This window comes from Typopeltis vanoorti, chromosome 19 (assembly GCF_054136105.1).
Source record: "Typopeltis vanoorti isolate ZY-2024b chromosome 19, IOZ_Tvanoo_1.0, whole genome shotgun sequence".
NCBI classification, from domain to species: domain Eukaryota; kingdom Metazoa; phylum Arthropoda; class Arachnida; order Uropygi; family Thelyphonidae; genus Typopeltis; species Typopeltis vanoorti.
The window spans coordinates 12,997,969-13,021,437 of NC_143567.1; the positions used below are offsets into that span (position 1 = coordinate 12,997,969).

Genomic DNA, 23,469 nt, shown 5'->3' on the forward strand with positions numbered 1-23,469 from the left:
CAACTATATATAATAATAACAATAATAATAATAACAGAGGCAATATTGTGTGTGTTTCTGACTTTTCTGCTACAATATTACTCCAGCGAATGTTTAAAGGCTTTAGTGACTGTTTCTCTACAACACATCAGCACAAAGTTGGCTCATCTTCCCCACGATTTTCAGATATTTTCTGCCTTAGCTAGAGTAGGCTTTCTACTGATTGTTGAGAAACCTATACCAGAATTTCTTCCACCAAAATGGCTCAGTTCAGATAATTAATTCGAACGTCTTGTTGCTTACCTCAACCCAAATCTACCACCTGTCAGGTTCGTTAAGTTATGAACTCAATGCTAGTCAGTTTAGCTTTGCATTCTCGTGAAGGATATCTGAATTATCATATAAAATACTGCATGTCAATTGTCCAGTCACGGTGAAATATACATCAGAAGGTGAGTGGATATTAATTAGTTAGTATCAACACCGAAATCGAGGCAATGGTCTTCAGCGCTTGATATTCTGAGTAGAAAAAACTCTACAAATGTAATTATATTGAACTACCTACTGAGAGTATCTTTTTGATGTGCGATAAGAAAGAAAGAAAAAATAATGACAATTTTTAATGCTTTCCTTTTCTACATCTGTCCATCGTTTTCTTCGTTTGGGCATTTTATTTTCACCATTGCGGATGGCAGTTATAATTGATCTTGGGATTAATTAAAGGTGTTGTTTGCATTTCCAACACTCTTAGTGGTGAAATTAAGTCACTGTAACGTATACCTCATACCAAATACATTACAATGACAGAAGAATCATCCATTGACATTAATTGGCAGTTGTCTTAGCATTAGTGTCTCACCGTTGAATTTTTCTGTTATGTATGAATGTCTGTTCAATGTATTTCATAATGAAGTTGCGTATGAAACATGGATAACTAGAATTTAAATAACTCCTTTCTGACTTTGGGCCTATTACTTTGAAAAGTACTTCTTTGACCACTTCTTTGTATGTGTGTGTGCGTATGTGCGCATGCGCTTAAGTGTAAACTACAACATGAAGTCAAGAAAATACATAGGAATTATCAGATTAATTTTTTGGGATAAATGCTATTTTTTTTTTTTTGTCTTCGATGACGGTGATATATTTTCTAAATTGAAATTCATAATTAAATCTGTAATAAGAAAAGAATATAAATAAAACCATAACTTCAAAGGCAAATAAAAATGCAAATATTTTATTTCAATATTCTAACTATTAACATACATAAAACACGTGACAAACGTATAAAAAAATAATTTGTCATTTAGCACTTATATACTAATTCTGATCCATCCATCACATATGATAAAAGAAACTCGTTAATACTACTCTGATATTGTACATATATATATATATATTAGGCGCGATGTGGTGAAATTTTAAATTAGATAAAAATTTTACATTTTATATATTTATTTTTAAATTCTATTATCAAGAAAGGTGGAGCTGGGTGCGTTTAATAGCTATGGTTCATAGCTAGATGAATATAATAGAAACAGTAAGGAAAAAACCGTGGATATCAAAGCTGTGACTGTTTTGAGCTATTTTCATACTGCTTTATCGATTTATTTATTTATTTGTTTATAAATATAATCAAATCAAATATAAACAAATATAATCTGGAAGCTATGCTCCACAGACCAAACATGGATAAAGAAAATATTGGCGTCCCTCTGAGCGATGAAAATCTATCACCTAAAACTCATTCTGTACTTGTTTTCTATTGCATTATCCTAAGGTCTGTACTAGGAATAAGAGTATGACTGGCGTATGATTTCTAGGCAGACAATTACCCAAACAGTTTAAGAGTTTAGAAAGGTTAAAGAGAGCTTAGTTTCTTTTTTTAAAAAATCAGGATTAACTTTTTTTTTTTTTTTTGTTCTACATTGTTTCATTTGTAGCGGGTGTTCTTTCATTAGGGTCTGGCATCTCCAAAATCTCCGGTGGTAACTCACGACAACACATTAACGTTGACTTCATACCCATACGAAGTCGAAGGTTGGTGGCAAAATAGATGATGGGATTGAAAACCGGAGAAGCTTTGGCAAATAAGGGTGGCAGTAGGGCAAGAGTTAAAGGTACTGTGGACGGATCGTCGAAGACAGTCCAAAGACACAGAACAGCATAGGGTGTCCAAGCTATGATGAAGGCTACTATTACGACAAAAGTCATCTGGAAGAGAAATAAAAATGTCTGTTTGACATATTAAAATTTATCATTCTTTCAGTCACATATTTATGTTGTAACGTTACTTGATAATTATTTTCTAATTAAGAAATAAGTCAAAAAATGAATTATTCTTGGGTTGATCTGGGGTTCAAGTCAAATCCCTGTTCAGATTTAACTGAATCATCGTGACTCCCGAAACAGTTGTTGGTGACAAAATTAAAACTATTCTAATAAGTTAATACAAAATAACAAGACCAACAAATCAGACAAGCCAAAATTATATATATGACGGCATAAGCCAGAAATGGCCGACCCGTCATAATTTTTGAAACACACGCACATACACTCTTAAGGTTTTGACAAGAGTATTACAATTGGTAGACTGAATAAATTTGAAACAACGGAAACAATCCTATGTTCAGGAATGGTTGATAAAAAGCTGCTGTTTTGTATGTTATAATTTCTTTTTTTTTAGCCAAACGATACGACTTGGTGTTGCTAAGCAACACAAAGAGACACGATATTGCGTCTCTTTGCGTACACATAGACACAATAGTATGAATTTATTTACTGAATTACGATCCTTATTTATTTTACGTTAAAGAACGTAACCATGAAATTTATTACAACAGGTTGGCTACCTTTGCTCATAACTTGAAAAAACAAATACCATTATCCTAACTTCCGGATTTTATCAGCATCTCTAATTAAATCTCCAAATGCCCACACAATTCTTGTTTGTAAATGTTTGCTCATAATATAAGTAAAGATGATACCCGAATTATATTTTAAGTATAGAACAAACATCAAATTTAAGATTGACTTAAACTTGATCTTATAATACAAATCCTTATTAAGAAATCAAAAATATGCTGACACTTTACTTTCAAATAGCTTTTAAGGCGAGAATGCGCTAAATTACAACAGAATATTTTAACTTGAATTTCAAAACTAACAAACTGGCTTCGAATCTCATTGTAAACATGTATATCTTGTAAGCGTCTTTAGATGGTAGATGAATTTCATTATCCGGTGTGAGATCATTGAAGTGCTTACTTGTAATTTGAAGTGGCTTGTAAAGGATTCATCTTTGTTCCCTAGAGCAGAGTTTTCGAAATCTAACCCTTACAGCACTAATGTACTAACGTATTTTAGGTTTACAACTTTTCATGCATGTGATTCACACAAAATTGACTATTTTTTTCCCATGTCGTATACTTACCAGAGTAATGTTGTTTTCAGTAGCCCATTGATCATGAGTAAGATTCCGGAGTGCTCTTGACATTCTCTTTGAGCGGATTCGTCTAGCAATTGCAGTGTAGCATACGGCGATCAAAATCAAAGGGACAAGAAATCCAAGAACAAAATAGATTATTAAAAATGACTTGTAGTTTCGATCATTATGCCTCCAGTCAATCGTACATGTAGTGATGCTTGGCTCGAGGTTATATCTAAAGAAAAAAAATATAAATGTGATTATAAATTTTTTAACGACTTTGATACAAATCAAAGTCGTTTAAAAAAACACGAGATTTTGCACAGATTTTTTTTCAGTATTTAAATACTTTTATATCCATTTAGCTAGAATTGTTTGAATGACTGACATTGCTTCGTCGAACACCAGTCTTCCTTCTTCTTCTTCCCAAACTACATTCAGTCAATTCGATTTTGTAGAATTATCATTAGTGGTTGTTATTAGTAATATATTTTTTTAAAATATTATTCAATATTTTTCCAAGTTATCGTGATTAAATCAGTCCAGTTTTCATTTTAAAAAATAAATGAATAAAAACTACGTGAGAGATTACTTCTGAAAGTTCAAATTTCAATAACAAAGATTAACTCGAAATTGTTAGCATGTTATTAAGCACTCTAATCAAAGAGCTTACCTTGCCCATCCTAATAATGGCATCAATGCCCAGAAGAGAGCATAAATCCAGACAGCTATGATCATTTGACAATATCGACGATAAGTTACTTTTCCTGCTATTAGAGACAAAAAATAGGATTTATAAATACAAAAGAATAACAGTAAATAAAATTAAATCAGTTATATGAATAAGAGTGTCAAACTTTTAACCCTAAATTCTGAATTAATCCTAAATCGAGGGTTACAAGGGTGTCATTTTATAATTCCGTGTCAGTGATGTTTCGAAACATACCCATGAGGATATTAAATTATCATGGAATCGACACTGACAATGAACGAACAGTTGCAAATAATCAATATAGATTATTATTATTATTATTATTATTATTATTATTATTATTATTATTATTAGATCATAAATAAAGGTTTTGCACACAATACATGGATTCTTTTATTCTTAATTTAAAGTTCTTGGAGAAAATAGAATGCATGGTTATAACCCGAAAAAACATTGGTGTTCAAGCTCTAACAAGACTGGGTAGAAATACACGCAGATGATAGATATTTCATAAGAATATACCGTGGCCCGTCTACGAATATGAGTAACTCCCGTAAGATTCAACGGTATTTTGGATTTAGACAAAAATATAGTATCATTCCGACTAACTGAGAAGTATTCAAATCTATGCGCGCACTGCAAGCTGTTAAACTTACTGAATTGTACAATATCACGCATCCCATCACATTATTTTAGTCAATGCCAATTAGGAATTTAACGCCTCTTATTTATCAGCCAAACTTTGTATATATATATATATATATATATATATATTATACTATAGTCATTTTATAGCGTTATCAGTAGTATACTTTGTAATTAAATTATTTATTATGCTATATAATTATAATTGCTATGCTATAATCATGATATAGTTTCTCGAATATTGAAAACCAAAACACACTTACTCGTATTAACCCGACAAGTGATTAAATAACGGTCTAATGCCAGTAAAGCCAATGTCCCGATATGAGCAGAACCAAATAAGAAACCCATGAATGCGTACCATTGGCAGCCTCCATCTCCGAAGAGCCATCTGAAACGTTAACAAAAGATAAATACACATACATCAGGATGTCATGCAAGGTATAGCGTCCACGTAAATTTAGAAAATCTTTCTCTCTCTCACATATACTTATATAATAACATTAGTGGAAGAATACACGGAATTAACAGACAATACCCTTAGTCCAACATAGAAAATAATTGTCCTCATAGCCCTGTTTTATGTTTCAGATTTCACTCATGTACATGCCTTTTTATTATCATAAGATTCCTTTTGTATATGTCATTCATTTTAAGATAAATGCCATGAAAAAAAAATCGGGAGATATCTGAAGTGGATGCTCTTCATATCTTCACGAGTATTCGATCGTCTTTGGCACTAAGGATTACTAATTAAGCCTATTTAAGTCTTTTTTTCCGGCTTCTGCAACTGGCTTCATAGTGAATAAATCTTTATCCTCAAATTTTTAGCAATGATATGGTTCCTCAAGATTTAGTTTTCACCTACTCCTCCCTCCCCTTCATATATCAACGACTTCCCCACTTGAAACAGCAAATCTTCTTTCTTGTTTGGACTTTTACTATACAATCAACAAAACTTCGAAAATATCATCTTCTAACCCTAAATTGCGATTTCTGAATTAATCCTAAATTCTGTTTCGTATTTCTTTGTCTTTCCTTTGAACAGCTGTTGATTCTATACAAATCACAACTGTGTCCAATCTTTCAATACTGTTCTCATTGGAGATAGATCTTAATACTTGATTCGTTACAGAAGAGAGCAGTTAAGCTAACTGAGGATCCGTCCCTCACTAATGCACTCAGCTCTCTTTCAAACAGTTGTCACTTGCATCTACATTACTAATTCCTCAACTTACCTAAATCTGTTAAGACAAGGACAATGCAACGTTCTGTGACTCCCACTAACGTGTAAAGAATGAATGAAATGGAAAAAAAAGTTTTATTTTCATTCATTCCTTCTACAGCTATGTTTGGGAACAATTCTTTCCTCTTATGTTAAGAGGAGAGGAGAGAAAATCGAAATTTTTGAAAAAAAATTTGACAATCAAAAATCGATAGCACAGCAGTCCACTATTGTCCTGCGCATTAGAGATTATATGGAATAATCAGACACTCTTTCGATTGATTTTTACTAATCATGGTGGATATTTGCTCAAGCTGTGAATTATGTTGTTGATTGAAGCAACGTGGAATTTCTAATATGGACAGAACACACACACACACACACACACACACACACACACACACACACACACACACACACACACACACACACACACACACACACACACACACACACACACACACACACACACAGAGTATGTAACTCTGATTGTCAGATTGAGTTTCTGCCCTTTATTTCAATAATATATTCACTTTTTTTATTCGTGTGGGGGTTCCCCCCCCCCGGTTCCTCGACCGTCCTTTAGGATTGGTTGAGCCCTCCTAATGAGGGATTAAGTATTGTCCTATGACTGTAGCCTGTGTGTATACACGGGGCCGATTTGCCTGCTTGCCGGATGAAAAACCCCAGGTAAACTGGGGGAGGGGGAACTCTGCTGTCCACTCCCAAGACCGGCTAACTTGGCCATATCTGAGAAAGATCCTTAAGCTCCTCACGTCGTCAACGGCAATCGAACCTAGGACACTCCTTCCCCAGGCATATGGTTGCGAAGCGCATAGCAACCAGGCTAACCGTGTGGACATTTATTCACTTATAATATCTGATTTTTTAATATTACTTACCTGTTGGATAATGATGAGGAAGATGAAAATGGGAAACCAAATATACAAAGGCCCAAATCGGAAACAGCAAGGTTCACAAGTAAGACAGCTGTTGGAGTAATCAGTGCCCGAAAACGAAGAAACATAGCCAAGATGATGCCATTGCTGAAGGTACCTAGTATACCTATAGGACACGCACAGGGAAAAAAAAAAAAAAACATGTATGTATATATACATATATATACATATTATATGTATTCCTGAGCTTCTACTCAGTTGTAATGGTACATTTTAAAGAATAAATATTTAATGACTTTAAACCGAGATAAAATAAGTTTTAATGAGAATGATACAACTAGTTTCAGCCTTTTACAGCCTTCTTCAGGTATCCACTAAATGTAGAACATAATAATAAAAATTGAAGTTACAAAAAACTGAGAATTACAGGCAAAAAATGCAACACATAATTGACACAAAAACGTTGTATTTTTCAAGTTGTTCTAACTAACGCGCCATTGTTCGTTGCATGCGTGCTTGCGAGTTCTCGTGAACGCCAGTATTGAACAACTGCAGCATGGCTATAAGGAATGTTGTAACCCAAATTGCTGTTCAAATGTTCAGTATTAAGGAGGATTTCCTTGGATTCCAAGATCTTCCTCTCAAACACATCACTACAAAGAAAAATGTTTCCGGATTTATCCCAGCAAATTGAGTGATTACTCTGTAGATCATCATGAGGATTGTTTGAGAAAAGAACATGACTGGATAGTGCAGATGCATGTGATCTTTTATAGGAGATGTCTCTCTTATGCTCTTCTATACGAAGTTCAATAGATTTGTTAGTCTGTCCAAAATTTAGATTGCACCAAATTTGATTATTATATGAAACAAAATATCAGTTCTTCAGAGGTATGAAATGTACAGCTATATTATATTCAATATAATATAAAAAGTTCACCTTTTTTTATTTAAAACAATAAGTAATCTTTATTTATTCTGTTGTGAAGCAGTTTTCGTTTTCAGAATTAGTTTATTTTTATTTTAAAAATACGATGAAAGACCACTTGTTGAGCAGTTGAGGTTACCAATGACGTTTATTTTCTTTGATAGCGGTTACCACAAGAGCATTGCGATATTTATTAAATCCAATGTTTTATTTATATTGTGCACTCTTGAGTTTCCGTTTTGGGAAGAAAAAATAAATTACCCTTCGGTATGTTACGAAGTACATATTTTGTTTGAAGATTCTTCGAACAATCAAATAATAAAAATGTATTTCCAATTTGCAATTTATATTTCAAAAATCGTTTTGCTCAGAGCAAATATTGTAACAATTATTGTAGTGAAGAAAGTCCCAAACATGCGCGTTGTTATGCGCAAAGTGACAGTACTGAAGCAAGATAGATATCGATATGGGATCGCAAAGATGTTCATAAATTCCTTCGTTAAAATATCAAATAGGCAGTTCTTAGTTGAATTCTTTGGTTAACTTTCATCGAAACACCTCATTAAATGCCAGTGCAGATTTACAGAATAGTTCATTAATAAATGTTAATACTTAATTAATACCAAAAAACAATTTACTGTACTTTATAATATGTATTTTTTATAATTTTTCACTCAGATTTCAGGTTACCAGCTATAGTTTAATTTGTAATTATTAAGTTTTTTATTAAGCTATTAATTTATTTTTATTATTATTAATCACTGCGAGTGATTATAGATCGGACCATTGGATATCGCTATTGATCTATAATCTATAATCTATAGATCACGCGATCTATAATCACTGCGAGTGATTATAGATCGGACCATTGGACCATTGGATATTAACAATAGATCGGACCATTGGATATCGCTCAAATCGAAAGTAAACAAAATTTAAAACTAAGCAAAATGGGGATCTTCAGATCTTTAAATTGAATTTTTTTTTTTCAGATATATAAATGCTGATCGCTCTCATAAGTAAATCAGATGATTTATAGAGAACGTTGTTTTCTTTTTTAAAAAAAATGGCGATAAGACTGTTTTAGAATACGGATGCTGTTTTCTTGGGTTGGATCCCTTTAGTGCCCAAGAAAGATTCATCAGGATTTTTACGGATGTGATGTGGGTTATAATTATCGGAATTAAGTTTATATAAATTCCACTGGGTCTCTGGTAGCATGGGATGAAAATATTAAATAAATAAATAAATAATTCTCGAAGTAACATTATTTATCATTTGTTTACAGGGAGCTTGGTAGATGGCTGTAAAAGCTTTAAAAAAAAAAAAACACCTTCATCATCAAATTCCTGCCATGTACCCTCAAGGGGTGTACAGGATATGATAATACTACATGAAAATTTTAAAATAATCAAGGAACATTTTTCATATGAATTAGTAGTATTTTTTGCCCATGCAAAACTCATTACAGAGTGATAGGAGAACAGAAGGCATCACTTAATAAATGTGAACAGTTCCAATGATTTGCCATATGTAATAGGGAAAAGAGTTTATTGTTTCTGCTAGAGATAAGCAAATTGTGGTAAAATTTGTAATGAAAAGTCTAGTTTGCATATCTCGAGATCACTTACCTAATAAAGAGAGAAAGAGAGAGAGCTTCGATTGGGCATTCAGAATTATGAAAAGAAATGATGCTACTATTTGGTAGTTTTTTTTTTGTTTTTGTTTTCTTTTTAAATAATCACCTTCTAATAATGAGACAAATGTAGTCGCATTTTTTATATATTAAAAATGCAGTCAACACAAAACTAATTATAAAAAACTGAGATTCGATGACCACTCTTCCCAAAAAAAAAAAATAATAATAATAATAAAAATAAAGGAAATGATTCCAACCATATCAAGAATACATCGATGAGCTGTAAAAACATACTGTACAGCAGCCAAATATTTTATTGTCATTTTCCTAACAGGGAGTGTTATTATTTAGATTAATTCACCTACGAATTAGTTACTGGAGAACACTTGTAGTTCTAGAAGTGTAATGTCCTATTTGTCCCGGAAATTGCTTTTCTGAATTAATTTTCATCCGTTCTTGTCCTGATCTGCAAGAGCCAAGTTTGGCTCTTGCAAATCGCTTTAATCTATGGCTTTTCCCGTAGTCATTGACACTAAATCTCACACTGGACTTGGACTTCTTTTTATCATCAATGAATTCTTTGACAAGTATAATATAAAATATACTCTGTTATAACTTCAATGACCTTTAGGATCCTTCAACGTAGAAGAAACTTCCAACTCTAACCGCTTATCCGGTGCGATGATTATTTTTTCTCCCTGTGACATCCACCCTTCAAACATTTCTCCCACGTTCAGTAATCGTTATGTACTGATAACACGTAAACCGGGATGTTTATCGAATAAATGACGGTAAGTTAAGTGTCAGAGATGCACTGTTTCCATAGTTACCACTCTTGAAGATGTCACTGATAGTGATTTGTGGTTTCAAGACACAAGCGCTGCTCCATCTGCCCACCATATCTCCCACGGTGTCACTTGCCAACTCACTGCTTTAACACATACGATATTATCGAGCCAAATACGAGCCATTTTCTCCATTTTGGTATCTGTTTTTATTAGGAAACAATCGTTTCCAAGGAGACGAAACGGAAATGGCACTTGGCTGCCTCATTTCACTTGTTAGACTTATTTCCTTTTATCTCCAATGCTTGCTCGTAACCATAGAGATGTCATGCGTAATGCTAATGTGTAATTAAGAACGAGTTTGTGGGCAGCTTTCATGTTTTTTTCTTTTTCAACATTGCATTCTTGTTTTAGCAAAGAAAACTGCCAATTCTTTCATGTTTCGTTTTCTTTAGCAGTACAGTAACGAGGGTATGAAGCGCCTCTGGCAAAAGTGTCTAACTTGCGCACCCCTGACCCAAAAATGACAAAAATTTTGAAAAATGTAAATGTAACAAGTTAAATTTACTAAATGCAATATGTTAAATACTTACTATTAACCCCATAAAAATGAGTTGCAGTGTGTTGCAGAATTTTTGTATCTAAAGCGGCGTATTGCCGAAATTTAAAAATACAATATAAAATAGCGGACTTTTATATCTATTTATTAATTTTAATTTTTACAATTTTTTACGTTTTGCGCTCCAAACCTAGTTGTGCCCGTGGCGGGCGCCTCTTTCGCCACTGTTCTTTAGTATTCTTCAAATTAATAGATCATATTTGCATATGCCATGATAATGAATATTTCTGTGTTTCCTAGTTTTCAGCATTGTAAACAACACCGCCATCTCCCTATCTTTAAAGCAGGAGTTTGGTATTGTAGTCTTTGGACGAATAAAATATTATCATAAGTGGTCTAGGATGGTCATTTCAATGTGTGATCAATCAACAAATTATTCGATACCTAATAATATGGTTTACCTGGAACATGATAACTGTTGCTAAATAACATCAGTTCTGTTGAATCTCTGGACAAGTTCTGATTTTTTTTTTTTTAATTCTGAGATGACGAGTTAATAGTTGTCCGGAGTGTAATAATCTCTTAACTATCAAACAAGAGGAACTACAAAACATCTGAAATTCTGTGAAATTGCATGGTACTTATCTTTCCTCTTGTCCGATAGCTTGTCGCTATGTCAAATATGCAAGTTTGTTTTTCCTAAATTAGGATAGCCAATGGCAGGGGTCGGCAAACTTTTGAGACGGAAGAGCCAAACCTGTCCCTCACAACAATTTAAAAATTATTCCAGAGCCATAAATATATTTTTACAAATAAGGAAAATTTAAAGTAATATTTTAGTAAATTTATAGCAATATATAACAAGTTATAATATTAATTATCTCTTTATTAAATGAAGAAAAAAATCACACACAAAATTGCTCTCATCAGTTTTAATCAGTGTGAGCAATGAGCTTGCATTTCCTTAGAGAGTTCCTGTATGTCCGGTTTGTAACTCGTCGTTTTTAATTAAACGCACGATTCCAAGTTGGCATCAGTAATTTGGTTCCTCAATTTACATTTAATAAAATTCATGTTAGAAAACGATTGCTCACATAAAGATGTAGACCCGAAGATGCAGACCTGAGAACACCAAATGCAAATTTTTTCAACTCATGATACGAGTCCGGAAGACTATTCCAAGTATTGAAAATCATTGAGTCTGCCTTCTGGAGTTGTTTTATAGCAGTCTGCTTGCGCTGTGAAATCAGATTGCATTTTTCTTTTTCCAGTTCTTCTATTTCAGTACCAAGACGTACAAATTTTGAGCTCCATACGTCTTTGCTTGTCAAGTCCACCAATTGTATTTCAAAATTAGCCGTGTCAATATCAAACGGAGAAAAATTTAATTCCTTCACATTGGCATTGAGAAGATTTGTAATGAAAGCTAGAGTCGCTTTATTATTTCTGAATTCCTGAAATCTTTTCTTCAAAGGTTTCAGGAATTCAGAAATAATTAAAACTCATGTTTAAAACTGCTGTCTTGAAATAATCTTTGTTAATGAGGGCATTGTTTTCTTGGCGATATTGAGACAAGTTTGGGAAATGAACTAAGGTTCCCCTGTCTAAATCTTCAGCAACAGAATCAATTTCTTTTCAAACGAAATAACTTCCTCTAGCATTGAAAAGCAGTATTTCCCTTGCCTTGTAATTTAGGATTGAGCTGATTCAGTTGTGATGTAACGTCCACCATAAAGTACAATTTTTGCAACCACTGATCTTCTGTTAATTCTGGATATTGAACATCCTTGTTGTCGAGGAATAGTTTGATTTCATTTATGCAGGATGCAAAACGCTTTAACATGTTGTCTTTAACTTTAACTTCTGGAAAGCCATCGAACCCTGTTGTACTGGAGAAGATCTGAATACTCGCGTTCCATTTCACTTAGCAACTCTTTAAATTGTCGATGGTTAAGTCCCCTTGCTACAATGGTGCTAGTAATCTTAATTACCAATTCCATAATTTTACCAATTTCTTCTGTAAATGTTTGTGCACAAAGTGCTTCCTGGTGGAGTATACAATGGATTCCATTGTCGCACCCAGGGAGGGGGCCAAGGGGCCTTGGCCCCCTCCAAATGAAAAAGGAAAAAACATTAGAAAAATTTCTAAAAATCTTTCCATAATTAAAATTCATTTTTTTAAAAAAAATTATGTTGTGTCGTGTCTTCTATTTATATGCTACTTATGAATTAGCAGTCACATAAGGTGGGAATACCCTATAGCGCTCTGGAATCCTGGCCGCTGTGAACGCAGGGTGAACGAAGTAGTGCTCGGGCGCTACTTCGTTTTCCCGAGCCGGGCCAGAGGAGATCACGGGTATCATGCATTGGCGATCACTGCCAAAACCCCCCAAAGATTAAATATTGAGTGCTCGGCCCCTTCCAAGATTAAATCCTGAGTGCGCCACTGCAATGGAAAGTAATCACTTCATGATTAATTTTTCCTTTTAAAATTGAAACAAACCCCTTTTTCGCTCCCCTCATACTTTTTGCACCATCGGTTGCAATTGACACAATTTTATTAAGTGGGATACGATTTTTTTCCATGCATTCAAGGACGGCATTTGCTATGTCCTCTCCACGCGTTTGGCCCTTGAGTGGCAATAATCCCAGAAGTTCTTCTCGCGGACCCTCAGATGATGCATACCTCACAAAAAGGGAAACTTGATGTCGCAAGGCTCATCTACCGGAATTAATAAAGCTGAAGCTAATTTAACGTCTTTGACTTGTTGGTTGGTCACATTTGAGGACATTGTGACTGTCCTATCTGCTACTGTTTTGGCAAATAACGGTATGCTTTTAATTTTATTTAAAATCTCTGCTTTGTTTTTGAAATCCCGAAAAAGTTCTTTAGATGCATTAACAAAACAACATTTTATGTATTCACCATCTGTGAATGGTTTTCCTCTCTTAGCGATCTCCTGACTCACTACGAAGCGTGCAATATTAGCATCATTGGCAGACTCTCTCCAATAATTAAATACAAAACTTGATTTTTCAACATTTTTCTGAAGTTCTTCAACTGCTCTCTTTCTCGTGTCGCCGACAGGATATTTTCTGGCAAACGTGGCATGTTTTGTCGTGAAGTGTCTCTCCAAATTTGACATTTTGTTGTGCGCCAGTTTTTCTTGGAAAATAAGGCAGGTGGAAAGCCATCTGAGTTGGAGATGAACGCGAAAGATTCAATCCATTCAGTTTTAAAGCCACGATGCTCATTTGTTGTCTTTCTTAGTTTTTTCTTCGTAGCCATATGGAAAAGCACCCTAAACAATATATTTTATTTAATACGTTATATAAATGCATTATATAAAAAGAAAATAAAAACAACTAAAAGATTATTCAAAATAATAAATGACAATAATTCGAAAATATAATAAAAATAAATCTCACCAGTAACACGTTTTATTGTAACAGTTGCAAGTGAAATAAAACACGCCGTGGTAAATCGCGACCGTAATAAATATAATAAAACCAATATTATATATATATATATATATATATATATATTCTTAAAAACATGCGTATTAATCGAAAACGCACCAATCGAGTATAATAAACTATGGAAAAAAGTATAATTCGTTCCTCAAATATCTTTTTTTACCCTTGATTTTTTAATAAAAGAATTAGGGTATGTCTCAGCGCCCTATGAAACTGAAAGACAATAAAACATATTCAAAATATAAATCTATTATTCTGGCTGGCATTCTGTTTCTTTTTTTCCAAACAACTGCCTCTTTTGCAAATTTTCCTGCTTCTCTCTCTTCACAAGGGCCAGTCTCTAAGCATTGCTACTTAAAAGTTTCGGTTGCACGAAAATATTTTCAATTTGTTTCTGTGAAATCTCTTTGGGCTTGTCAGTGATTAAATTTTCTTGATATTCTTCAGGATCTTCCCGCTGTGCATCTAAATTTAGCAGGTCGGAATCACAGTTTCTCAGAATGAGATTTAATTAACTTAGATTCGTTTGAAAAGCCTCTAAAATCATTTATACAATGAGAAAGAATGTGCTTCCAAATGGATCGCATATTGCTAGCAGTAATTTCATTCGACTTTGCGACTTTATAACCAGGCTGAGATTTCTCTGATTTGGCCAGAAGCATTAGCTTCCAAGACTTTTCATCGACATTAAATATTTGTTTCATCCAAGACAGTTTCATCGACATTAAATATTTGTTGGTTACAATAGCTCTCTTCTTATACAATTTTCTTTAAATCTCTGGATAATTTGCGGCCGCCTTCTTATCGACACTTGCAGCTTCGCCTGTGATTAGCACATTATGTAGGCTATTTCTCAAACCACCCCAGCACTAACGTGGAATTCTTCTTTTCCATCATTGACAGCCCTTTCTTTCAAGGTTGCAATGAGACTTAATGCTTTTGATTTAATAAAGACTAAAGTCAGTTCTTAGCAGGATCCGTTTTTGGTTAAAATCTTCGAAAGAATCTGTAAAAAGAAGTCTCTCTAATTCAATCATTATGATACTTTGATTTCGTGTGCATGCACGGTGAACTTGAATCAGCCTTACTTTTCTCTTTGTATTCAGCAGCTTTGCTTAAAATTGCTCTTATAGTTGATTCACCCATTTTTGTGTTCTTGCCTTATCTTTGCTCTGGACTCGCCTCCAATGAGATTACTTTTCGAATCATTTTCACACTTTCACTTTTTTGCTCACTAATTCTTTTACTCATGATGAAAGGTTGGGAAAATACTTTAAAATAATTTTAAGAAATGTAAAGAAAATAATTGCAAAGGAGGTACGAGATATGATCAGGAAAATGCTATGCAATTAGCAGATGACATAAATTTTGAATTTAAAAATTTGGAACATAGAGTATGTTCCAAATATGTTCCAAATGACATGGTAGTTTGCCATTAAAAATAACTTTGTAAAATGTTTTAAATCGGTAACTAAATTATTTCATTCTAGTGAGTGATTTTTTAAAATAGTTAGCAATAAATATGTATAGATAGAAAATTTTTAAAATCTGTAACATTTATTTTTAAGATGTATATAGGCGCACTAATTGAATTTTAGAGGCGTACTAATCGAATTTTGGTATCAAAATTCACTAATCGCACTAATCGAAAACGCACTAATGTCATGTGGATTATGCAACCCACGCTACAAATTTCACGTTAATTTGATCGTATGCATGGGCGTGCGTGCGCGATGAAAATTTTCCACGGCGGGGAAGCTTGGAGACAAATAATTACATCAATAAACGTCTTTTAGCTTTTTTTGATATAATTGTTTGTTCATGTAAACTATAAATACATTGTGGTCATTTGGCATCGATTTTAATGATCTTTAATTCTTGGGAGAAAAAAAGGTATTCAGAATTAATAGATTTCAGCACAATATTTCATATATAAAAAAAATTGACCGGCATATTTTATTCAAAAGCAACTAATTAATTAATCCTAAATTAAATTATTTCAGTTTAAAAGCCAAAAAAAAAAATCATAAAACTAACAAGTAAAATAATATTAAATTACACTAATTACACTTACCTTTTAAAAGTGTATTTTTTTTTTTTTACATTTGTTTTACTATATTACACTTCACTCTGTAACGCACAGACAGGACAAACTAACCGGTCATTCTCCACAAATCAGAAAAAAATGAACCAAAAAGAGGAACGCGTGTTTTATTGCTGCAATAAAACAGCATGTCTTGCAGACTACTCAAAGAAGAAGAAACAGGCATAGCGCATCAGCGCTCATCTTAATTGTCCAATGCAGTTAATTGCAGGATAACTTTGAATACTTCTGCATAGAGTGGGGAAACAATCTGTTTTAGGATTTATCAGAAAACAAGAATGAAGGAGAATGCTATATTTGATTGGTATATTTGAAATACTGAAAGATGAAAATATGTGAACCATCATTTATAAGACATGTAAGAATAGGAAAAAATAAATGTGAGTAGAAACACTTTCATTAATGGTAAAGGATAATTAATAATTATCATTTGTGATATGTGTGTGTCCTATAAGTTGCTGGGTAGAGCGAATAGCACGATTCTATAAATTCTAAACATGAATAAGTGAATTTATGATGGTATGATTAAAAAAAGGAAAAAAACTTATGAGAGAGAGAGAGAGAGTATTGCAGGAATAAATATGGTTTGATGGAGCAGCAAATCATCTCGTAAAACTTGTTGCACTTGTTATGTGCATTTCTCTGGTTTGTCTATATTTCGCTGTGTTTTCCAAGAAATTTCTTTTGTTACTGAGACTCAGTATACATAACATCCGATCATTATCAGAAATTATTAATTAACATTAATTAATGCAAAATAAATTGCAGAATTTCATTGAGACAAGTTTAAAAATTAACATAGAATTTCATAAAAATGAACTCATAATTTGACATACACATTGTCGTGTACAAATCAATATCAACCTATTATCAATTTATTAATATCAATATATCAATTTATTAATGAGATTTTTGCTGTTGTACATTAGATCCCAAATGCTTTATCAGGTTCATATTTTGTCACTTTTAGTAATACACACGCGGAACTAGATTCATCAGTCATTTTATTTCTTAAACTGTCTTTTATAAAATTCATTTCGGAAAATAATGACTCACAAGCATATGTAGAGGAGAAAATTAATTATGGCATAATCATAAAGAGTATTAATACACTTATGTATGCGGTGTAGTATGTTGACAAATAAAGTACGCATTTAAATTAGTTATCAATCACAGGACTAATGCTACAATATTGTAGTTTCCTCAGGCCAAAATCATTAAATTAACTTGTGGTAAGTTTCATTGACATATCCCATTCTGATCACCAAAAATTTATAATATTATTCAGTATAAAATTATTGATTATTGTATTATTAAATTGGTTTTAATGATGTTGGCTTGAAAGAAAAAACAAACAAAACGGTAGTGAGAAAAACATTTATGCATTGTAACTCACCATACAAGTCAGCGGAGCAGGAGAAGTAGCAGAAGGATTTCGACTTGTCGGCGAACGCTTACCGTCGAATATAACTTGCCCTCGCATATAACTGGCATCCCTGATTTCACTTTACGAAAAAAGACATTAAAAGGTTTTGCATATATACCTCCCACACAAAAAAACAACACGCCCTCCCCCAACAACCATTATATACTGTAGATGCAAGAAAAAAAAAGTTTTATTGTATCCCTGAATAAGGTACAGAGGCTTTTGCAGTCTGTGTAATATATTTCTCAACAAATAGTGCAATTAGAGACAGCTGGAATAAAAAGGTGCTAACTAATGAATCACATGTTTCCTCTCACAGAAACTAAGCTGTATAGGCAAGCAAAACCATGTTTTGCTTGCCTGGAAACACAGTATCTAACTAAAACTCTTGTCTAATTTTTCAATTACATGAAAAAAGTGTTTGTTTGGCTGCATTTGAAATTCTCGATGTCATTATGACAGATCACAAAGGCTAACTTCAAATAAAATTCTACCACGAATTGAAACATTCCATATAATTCTTGTGCAGTTCCCCTTCCAGCTCAAACTCAAACAAGGCAATAAAAAATCAACCAAGGGTTGAAACTTTGTATGAGTTGAACCTACCGGTTAACCGGTTATGAGTTCTGTCGGAACGATAAACGACACCCCGTCGTGAATGTCTTAAAACTAAGAAATATATAGTGAATGGTGTTATGACAGTCGCAGATGTTATGGAATTCGGCTGAAGAGAATTACCATTTCAACTCAAAAATTGTCGGTTCCATTTGTCTTTGGGTCGCGTGATCTTTTGTCAATACCGCACCAATCAAATTCGTGTCTTCATAGCCGCTCTCCCCTGTAAAACAAAATTTAACTTGTATGTATTGTAACAATTAAAAAAAAAAAGTGGAGTAATTTATAAGCGTATAAAAGGATGTCATATGTACATCGTTGACGTGGCAGCAAAATTCTCGGGAGTGCCACAGGTTCGCCACCACTGCTCTATAGCAGTGTTTCTCAACCTATGGTCAGCGGACCACAGGCACACTTAAATTAACCAAATAAATCTATATATTTTAATTATCCAAACGAAACAAATTAAAATTGAATAAGTAAGTAAAAATTATTGAAATAAAATGGATACTTAAAAAAATGAAAATAAAAATAGCGGCAGAATATTCATTCCATGAACATTCTGCCACTGTTTTAATTTGTAGCGGCAGAATGACGAGTAATAAAAGAGGGGTGAAGTGAAAAACAATATGGTTTTATTGCTTTCACCCTTCCTTGCTGTTTTGTCAGATTTGAAGTGAACATGTGTTGTCCACATGACCACATTTCAACCAATTGCTTGTTGTTTATTGATTTTTATTGTTGAAGGTTTTCCTCCTTCAACCAAGGCTCGATATATCTTCAGAAGTGCTAAATAATACTTGGATAAAGTGTGTTGTGAGTTAACCCCAGTATTTATATATTTTTCGGAAATCGTGAGACTGAAAGATAAAAGCAATCCGCCAGTTGAGTTCAAACGCTAACACACACGTGCGATCACTTATTAGTCACTTTGTTGCTCTGCAAATGACCTCAGATGTCGAGGCACCCTAAAACCTGCCTACCATGTGCTCAACCATCCCCTCCTCTCCCTCTGTATAATCTTTAAAAATTTTATAAATTAAACTATGATAGTTTTATTTTTATTTTCAATTTTACTTCAGAGCCACATGTATGTACCCAAAGAGCCGCATGTGGCTCGTGAGCCGCAGTTTGCCGACCCCTAACCTATGGAATAGAAAATGAAGAATCCAGTTCCATATACTGTAATTGCACTAGAATAATCGAAAAGGTCAGTATAGGACACTTCGTTTGAATGTTTCATTCAGCAACACAGAATGATGCGTTGTCTGTTGTCCCTGAAGTTCATTTTATCGGTGCATAATGGTGAGCGATATTCTCCCAGAATTCTTCAAATCGAAACTCAATTGTGAATAAATCCAATTACTATAGCACGACACGTTGTTTCATAGAATATTGTTCATGAGTACCACAAATACCAAACTCTCATGGGAAACAGATTTTAAGATTCTTATTTATCTTGTTCTCATAAGATAAACCCATCCTTCAGTTGAAAATCCCTGATAACAATTTTCTCTTACTAAGCGGGATTTTCGAACCTAGATCTTTCCACCAAGAGAACTTCGTCTATACCGACTGAGCTACAGAGCTCAATGAAATATTTCTTCAGCTGGTTTTTTGTCTAATTTCTGCCCACTCGTACGAATTTTTTGTTAGAAATTCGTAGTTCATTTTATTTCTGAAATGAACGGAGACCATTAGAAAATAGCAGCGAGGAATCCTACCCAAAAACAGCAGTCAAAGATATTATGTACAAAAACAATGGTAACTAAAATGTTTCGTTGTTTTATGAATTCATATTTCTTCGGCATCGTCCTCGTCTACCTAAGGCAGTTGGATTCTACCATGAACAACAGCTTTCTAGACCTATTTGCTACCAAATTATTTAGATTTTTATATTATAGTAGCTCATTCCAATTATGTTTCTCTGGTTCTATATACACTGGTGTCCAAAAGATAAGGACGAACTACGTTTTTCCCTATATATGAAAAAATGTTCGTAACTACAATTAAATGTGGACATAAATTTATTGCCAGCATTCTAATAAATTGTATTGCGCAAAAAATGTGTTATAAATTTCTTACTGATTAAATTGCAATTGGCAAAAGTTAAAAATTTCTTAAGGATGTAGTTAAGGAATTAATGGAATTAATGTACAGTAGTTACAGAAAATCATGCGGAGAGACATGTCAATATGGAACTCCGAACTGCGATGCTCCCACAACGTCCTAACATGCTTACCGGCCCACATCTCCTTCAAAGCAAGGATAAGTGCCTGTTTGTTTTCTGGAGGGGAATTTCGAACAGCAATGCGTATCGCCATTGCGTCACAAACGTGTTATATGGGGGTTCAGATGTGTGAAGCGTGCTGACCACTCGATTCCATTAATATTCTTAGTCTCCAGAAGTATCTCCACTGCTCGTGTACGATGTGGTGTGGCAGTGTCATCCATAAAAACGAACCCTGACCCCAGAACCCTGACCACTGTATCTGTCCCTTTCAGGAACATTCTCGCGATGGTAAGCAGTGCCACTTTCACGCTAGATCAAGTGTCGTTTGGAATCGGAGGAAAGACCAAAACGACTCTTATCTGTAAAGAGTACATTAGCCTATTGGTATCTTGTCCGATTTGTATGAATACAACACCACTGAAAATGTGCTCTACGATGAGTTGTGGATAAAGGGACGCAGAGTACAGGCCTTCGAGTGTATAGGCCGACTTGTTGCAGACATCTTGAAACAGTTTTTCGAGTTATCCACGTGAGTTTATTGAACATGGTAACCACGTTCCATACAGGTGCTGTGCTTGAATGGAGCCGACTTGCAAGCTGACCTGACATGGTCAGCTTGCAAGCTGACTACGATTACGTTTCACTGTTATAACCAAAAATCTTTTTCATGCCCCGTAGTAGTAGAGCGAGGGAGATTTCTTAGGAGACATCTGGTACATATTGCATTGATTTGAAACGCTGCCAGTGCTTGGATTCAACGCTATGTGAGATTCCAAACTCTCTGGCAATATCTGTAATTCTCGGCCTTCTTCGAGCTTTCTAATAATTCTCACACGTGATATCATCTAGATGATGTCTTTGAGACATTACAAGGCATCACAGTTTGCAACTTTATTCTTGAAAAACAATTCGCTTAGCGCAGCCTTTTATCCTGTTGAGTGCTACCAAATAACTCCTTTTGTGCGCGATTCGAAAATTTGAATGTGTGCTTGCTTTTTACTCGAAATCGTCAGTTATACAGATTGCCACAAGCCGATTTGTCTGAATTTGTGGTTGTAATCTGCAGAAATAGCGTTCCAATTAGCTACGTGGTGTTTCCTCATCTCTTCCTGTTTTTATTATTAGTGATGTCTGCAGTGCATCTCTAATATTTTATGTAGGTTTAAAGCCTCTTTTCGTTTTCAAATAATATTATATCATATATGTATTTGTTAGGATGTAATTTTGTCTATTTATAGCCAAATTGATGCGCATTCTTCAAGCATACATAATATAATCAATTTAGTTTAATCCTTTATCCAAGTGTAAGCAAACAAAGTTTGTGCCTGAAAGTATCTTCAGGACTGGGGTAAGGTGGTACAACAACGGGCAACTAGTTGCAAAGGTGGAGCAAGCTAAACATCGCTCCTATCTAAGTATCTCCAATAATGCAAAACACATCTCTTTGCGGATATGTCTAATGCTATGCATTAAGGGAAGGGCCACTACCCAGACTAGTTTCGACCTTTATTGAGTTCTCTTCAGTGGGAGCCTTAATGCATAACATTATAAATATCCGCAAGGAGATGTGTTTTGTATTATTGGAGGTACTGAGATAGGAGTGATGTTTAGCTTGCTCCACCTTTGCAACGAGTTGCCTGGTGTACTACTTTACCCCAGTCCTGGAGATACTTTCAGGCACAAACTTTCTTTGCACACACATTTGGATAAAGGATTAAACTAAATTTATTATAGTCTAACCAAGTGAAAAATAAACTTTCAACATATAATATAAGTTTACAGCATGTTTTATTTTATTGTGCTATCTATGTAATCATTATCGTGTATCATGTGTTCTAACATGTCTTATTTTTAATTTATCCAAATTGATTTGACTTTTTTTTTATTAATTTATAATTCTCCTGCCCGTCTGGTTCTACGAGTGGTTAGCGTGCCTCCCCTTTCTAACCAAGAGACTGTGGATTAGTTCGAATCCAGTCGTTGACGTGGATGTTTGTGATTGTCTTAACAGTTTTTCGATTTATAATCAAACAACATATTGTACATCATTTTGTTAGGAAAGTTCTTCCAAGAACTGTTATCATTTTTCACACAAAATGATAACAGGTCTTGGAAGAACCAATAAATAAAGGATAAACAATAGGATGACAACAATAAATAAACAATAGGATGCTCTAAGAATATCACAAATAAACGCATTTAATAAATGATTTCAATCTAGTAAAATTTACGTGAATAATTTCGGTTTAGCGTATGCTTATCAATAATACGAAGCATTTTGTTAGGAAATAATCTATAAACTTACCCGCTACAAGTAAATATATTCCTACTGCCAAATGAGTAGAAGCGGAAATCAACTGCTGTGTCTTAAGAAGCTCTTCATCTTCCTTGGCCATCTGCAGCACAAGGAAATTTCCCACATCCTCTTCTAACCCTGGGATCGCAGAACTAACCATTAGTGTTTCGTCTGTTAAGTTCTGACCATCCATTTCGCGTTCGTTTGCTTTTGCTCTCCAATCAACCAACAATGTTGAGGCAGCAAGCACGTGTAAGCAGTTGCCAGCAAAGCTCGTGTCTGTCTGTCTCTAGCTCTCTTTCTCTCCTCGCTACCACGTGATCCCAACTAGTGATGTAGGTTCTGCGAGCGCATTTGTGTACATTAAATACCAGTAGTAAGAGGAGACAGTAAAAGAGAACGACAAGAGAGAGGATGTAGCTGATTAAAATTCGAGACAATGAATGTCAAGTGCATCTCAAAAATGCAAGTTACCTTGACGTCATCATTATGAAGTATAGATCCTCAGAATTTTGTATTCTAA

General features: G+C 34.1%; 1 protein-coding gene across 1 annotated transcript; it reads right to left on the bottom strand.

Annotated features, from left to right (window-relative positions):
- Positions 1 to 1,621: 1,621 nt before the first annotated feature.
- On the bottom strand, positions 1,622 to 23,138 carry LOC150095859 (visual pigment-like receptor peropsin). The gene is made up of 6 exons (XM_090409346.1): positions 22,956 to 23,138; positions 6,888 to 7,050; positions 5,024 to 5,151; positions 4,077 to 4,173; positions 3,410 to 3,638; positions 1,622 to 2,190 (listed from the first exon to the last, which is right to left on the bottom strand). Exons 1-6 carry the CDS (start codon positions 23,104 to 23,106, stop codon positions 1,900 to 1,902), a joined length of 1,059 nt encoding a protein of 352 aa, XP_090265472.1. The 5' UTR covers positions 23,107 to 23,138; the 3' UTR covers positions 1,622 to 1,899.
- Positions 23,139 to 23,469: the final 331 nt, after the last annotated feature.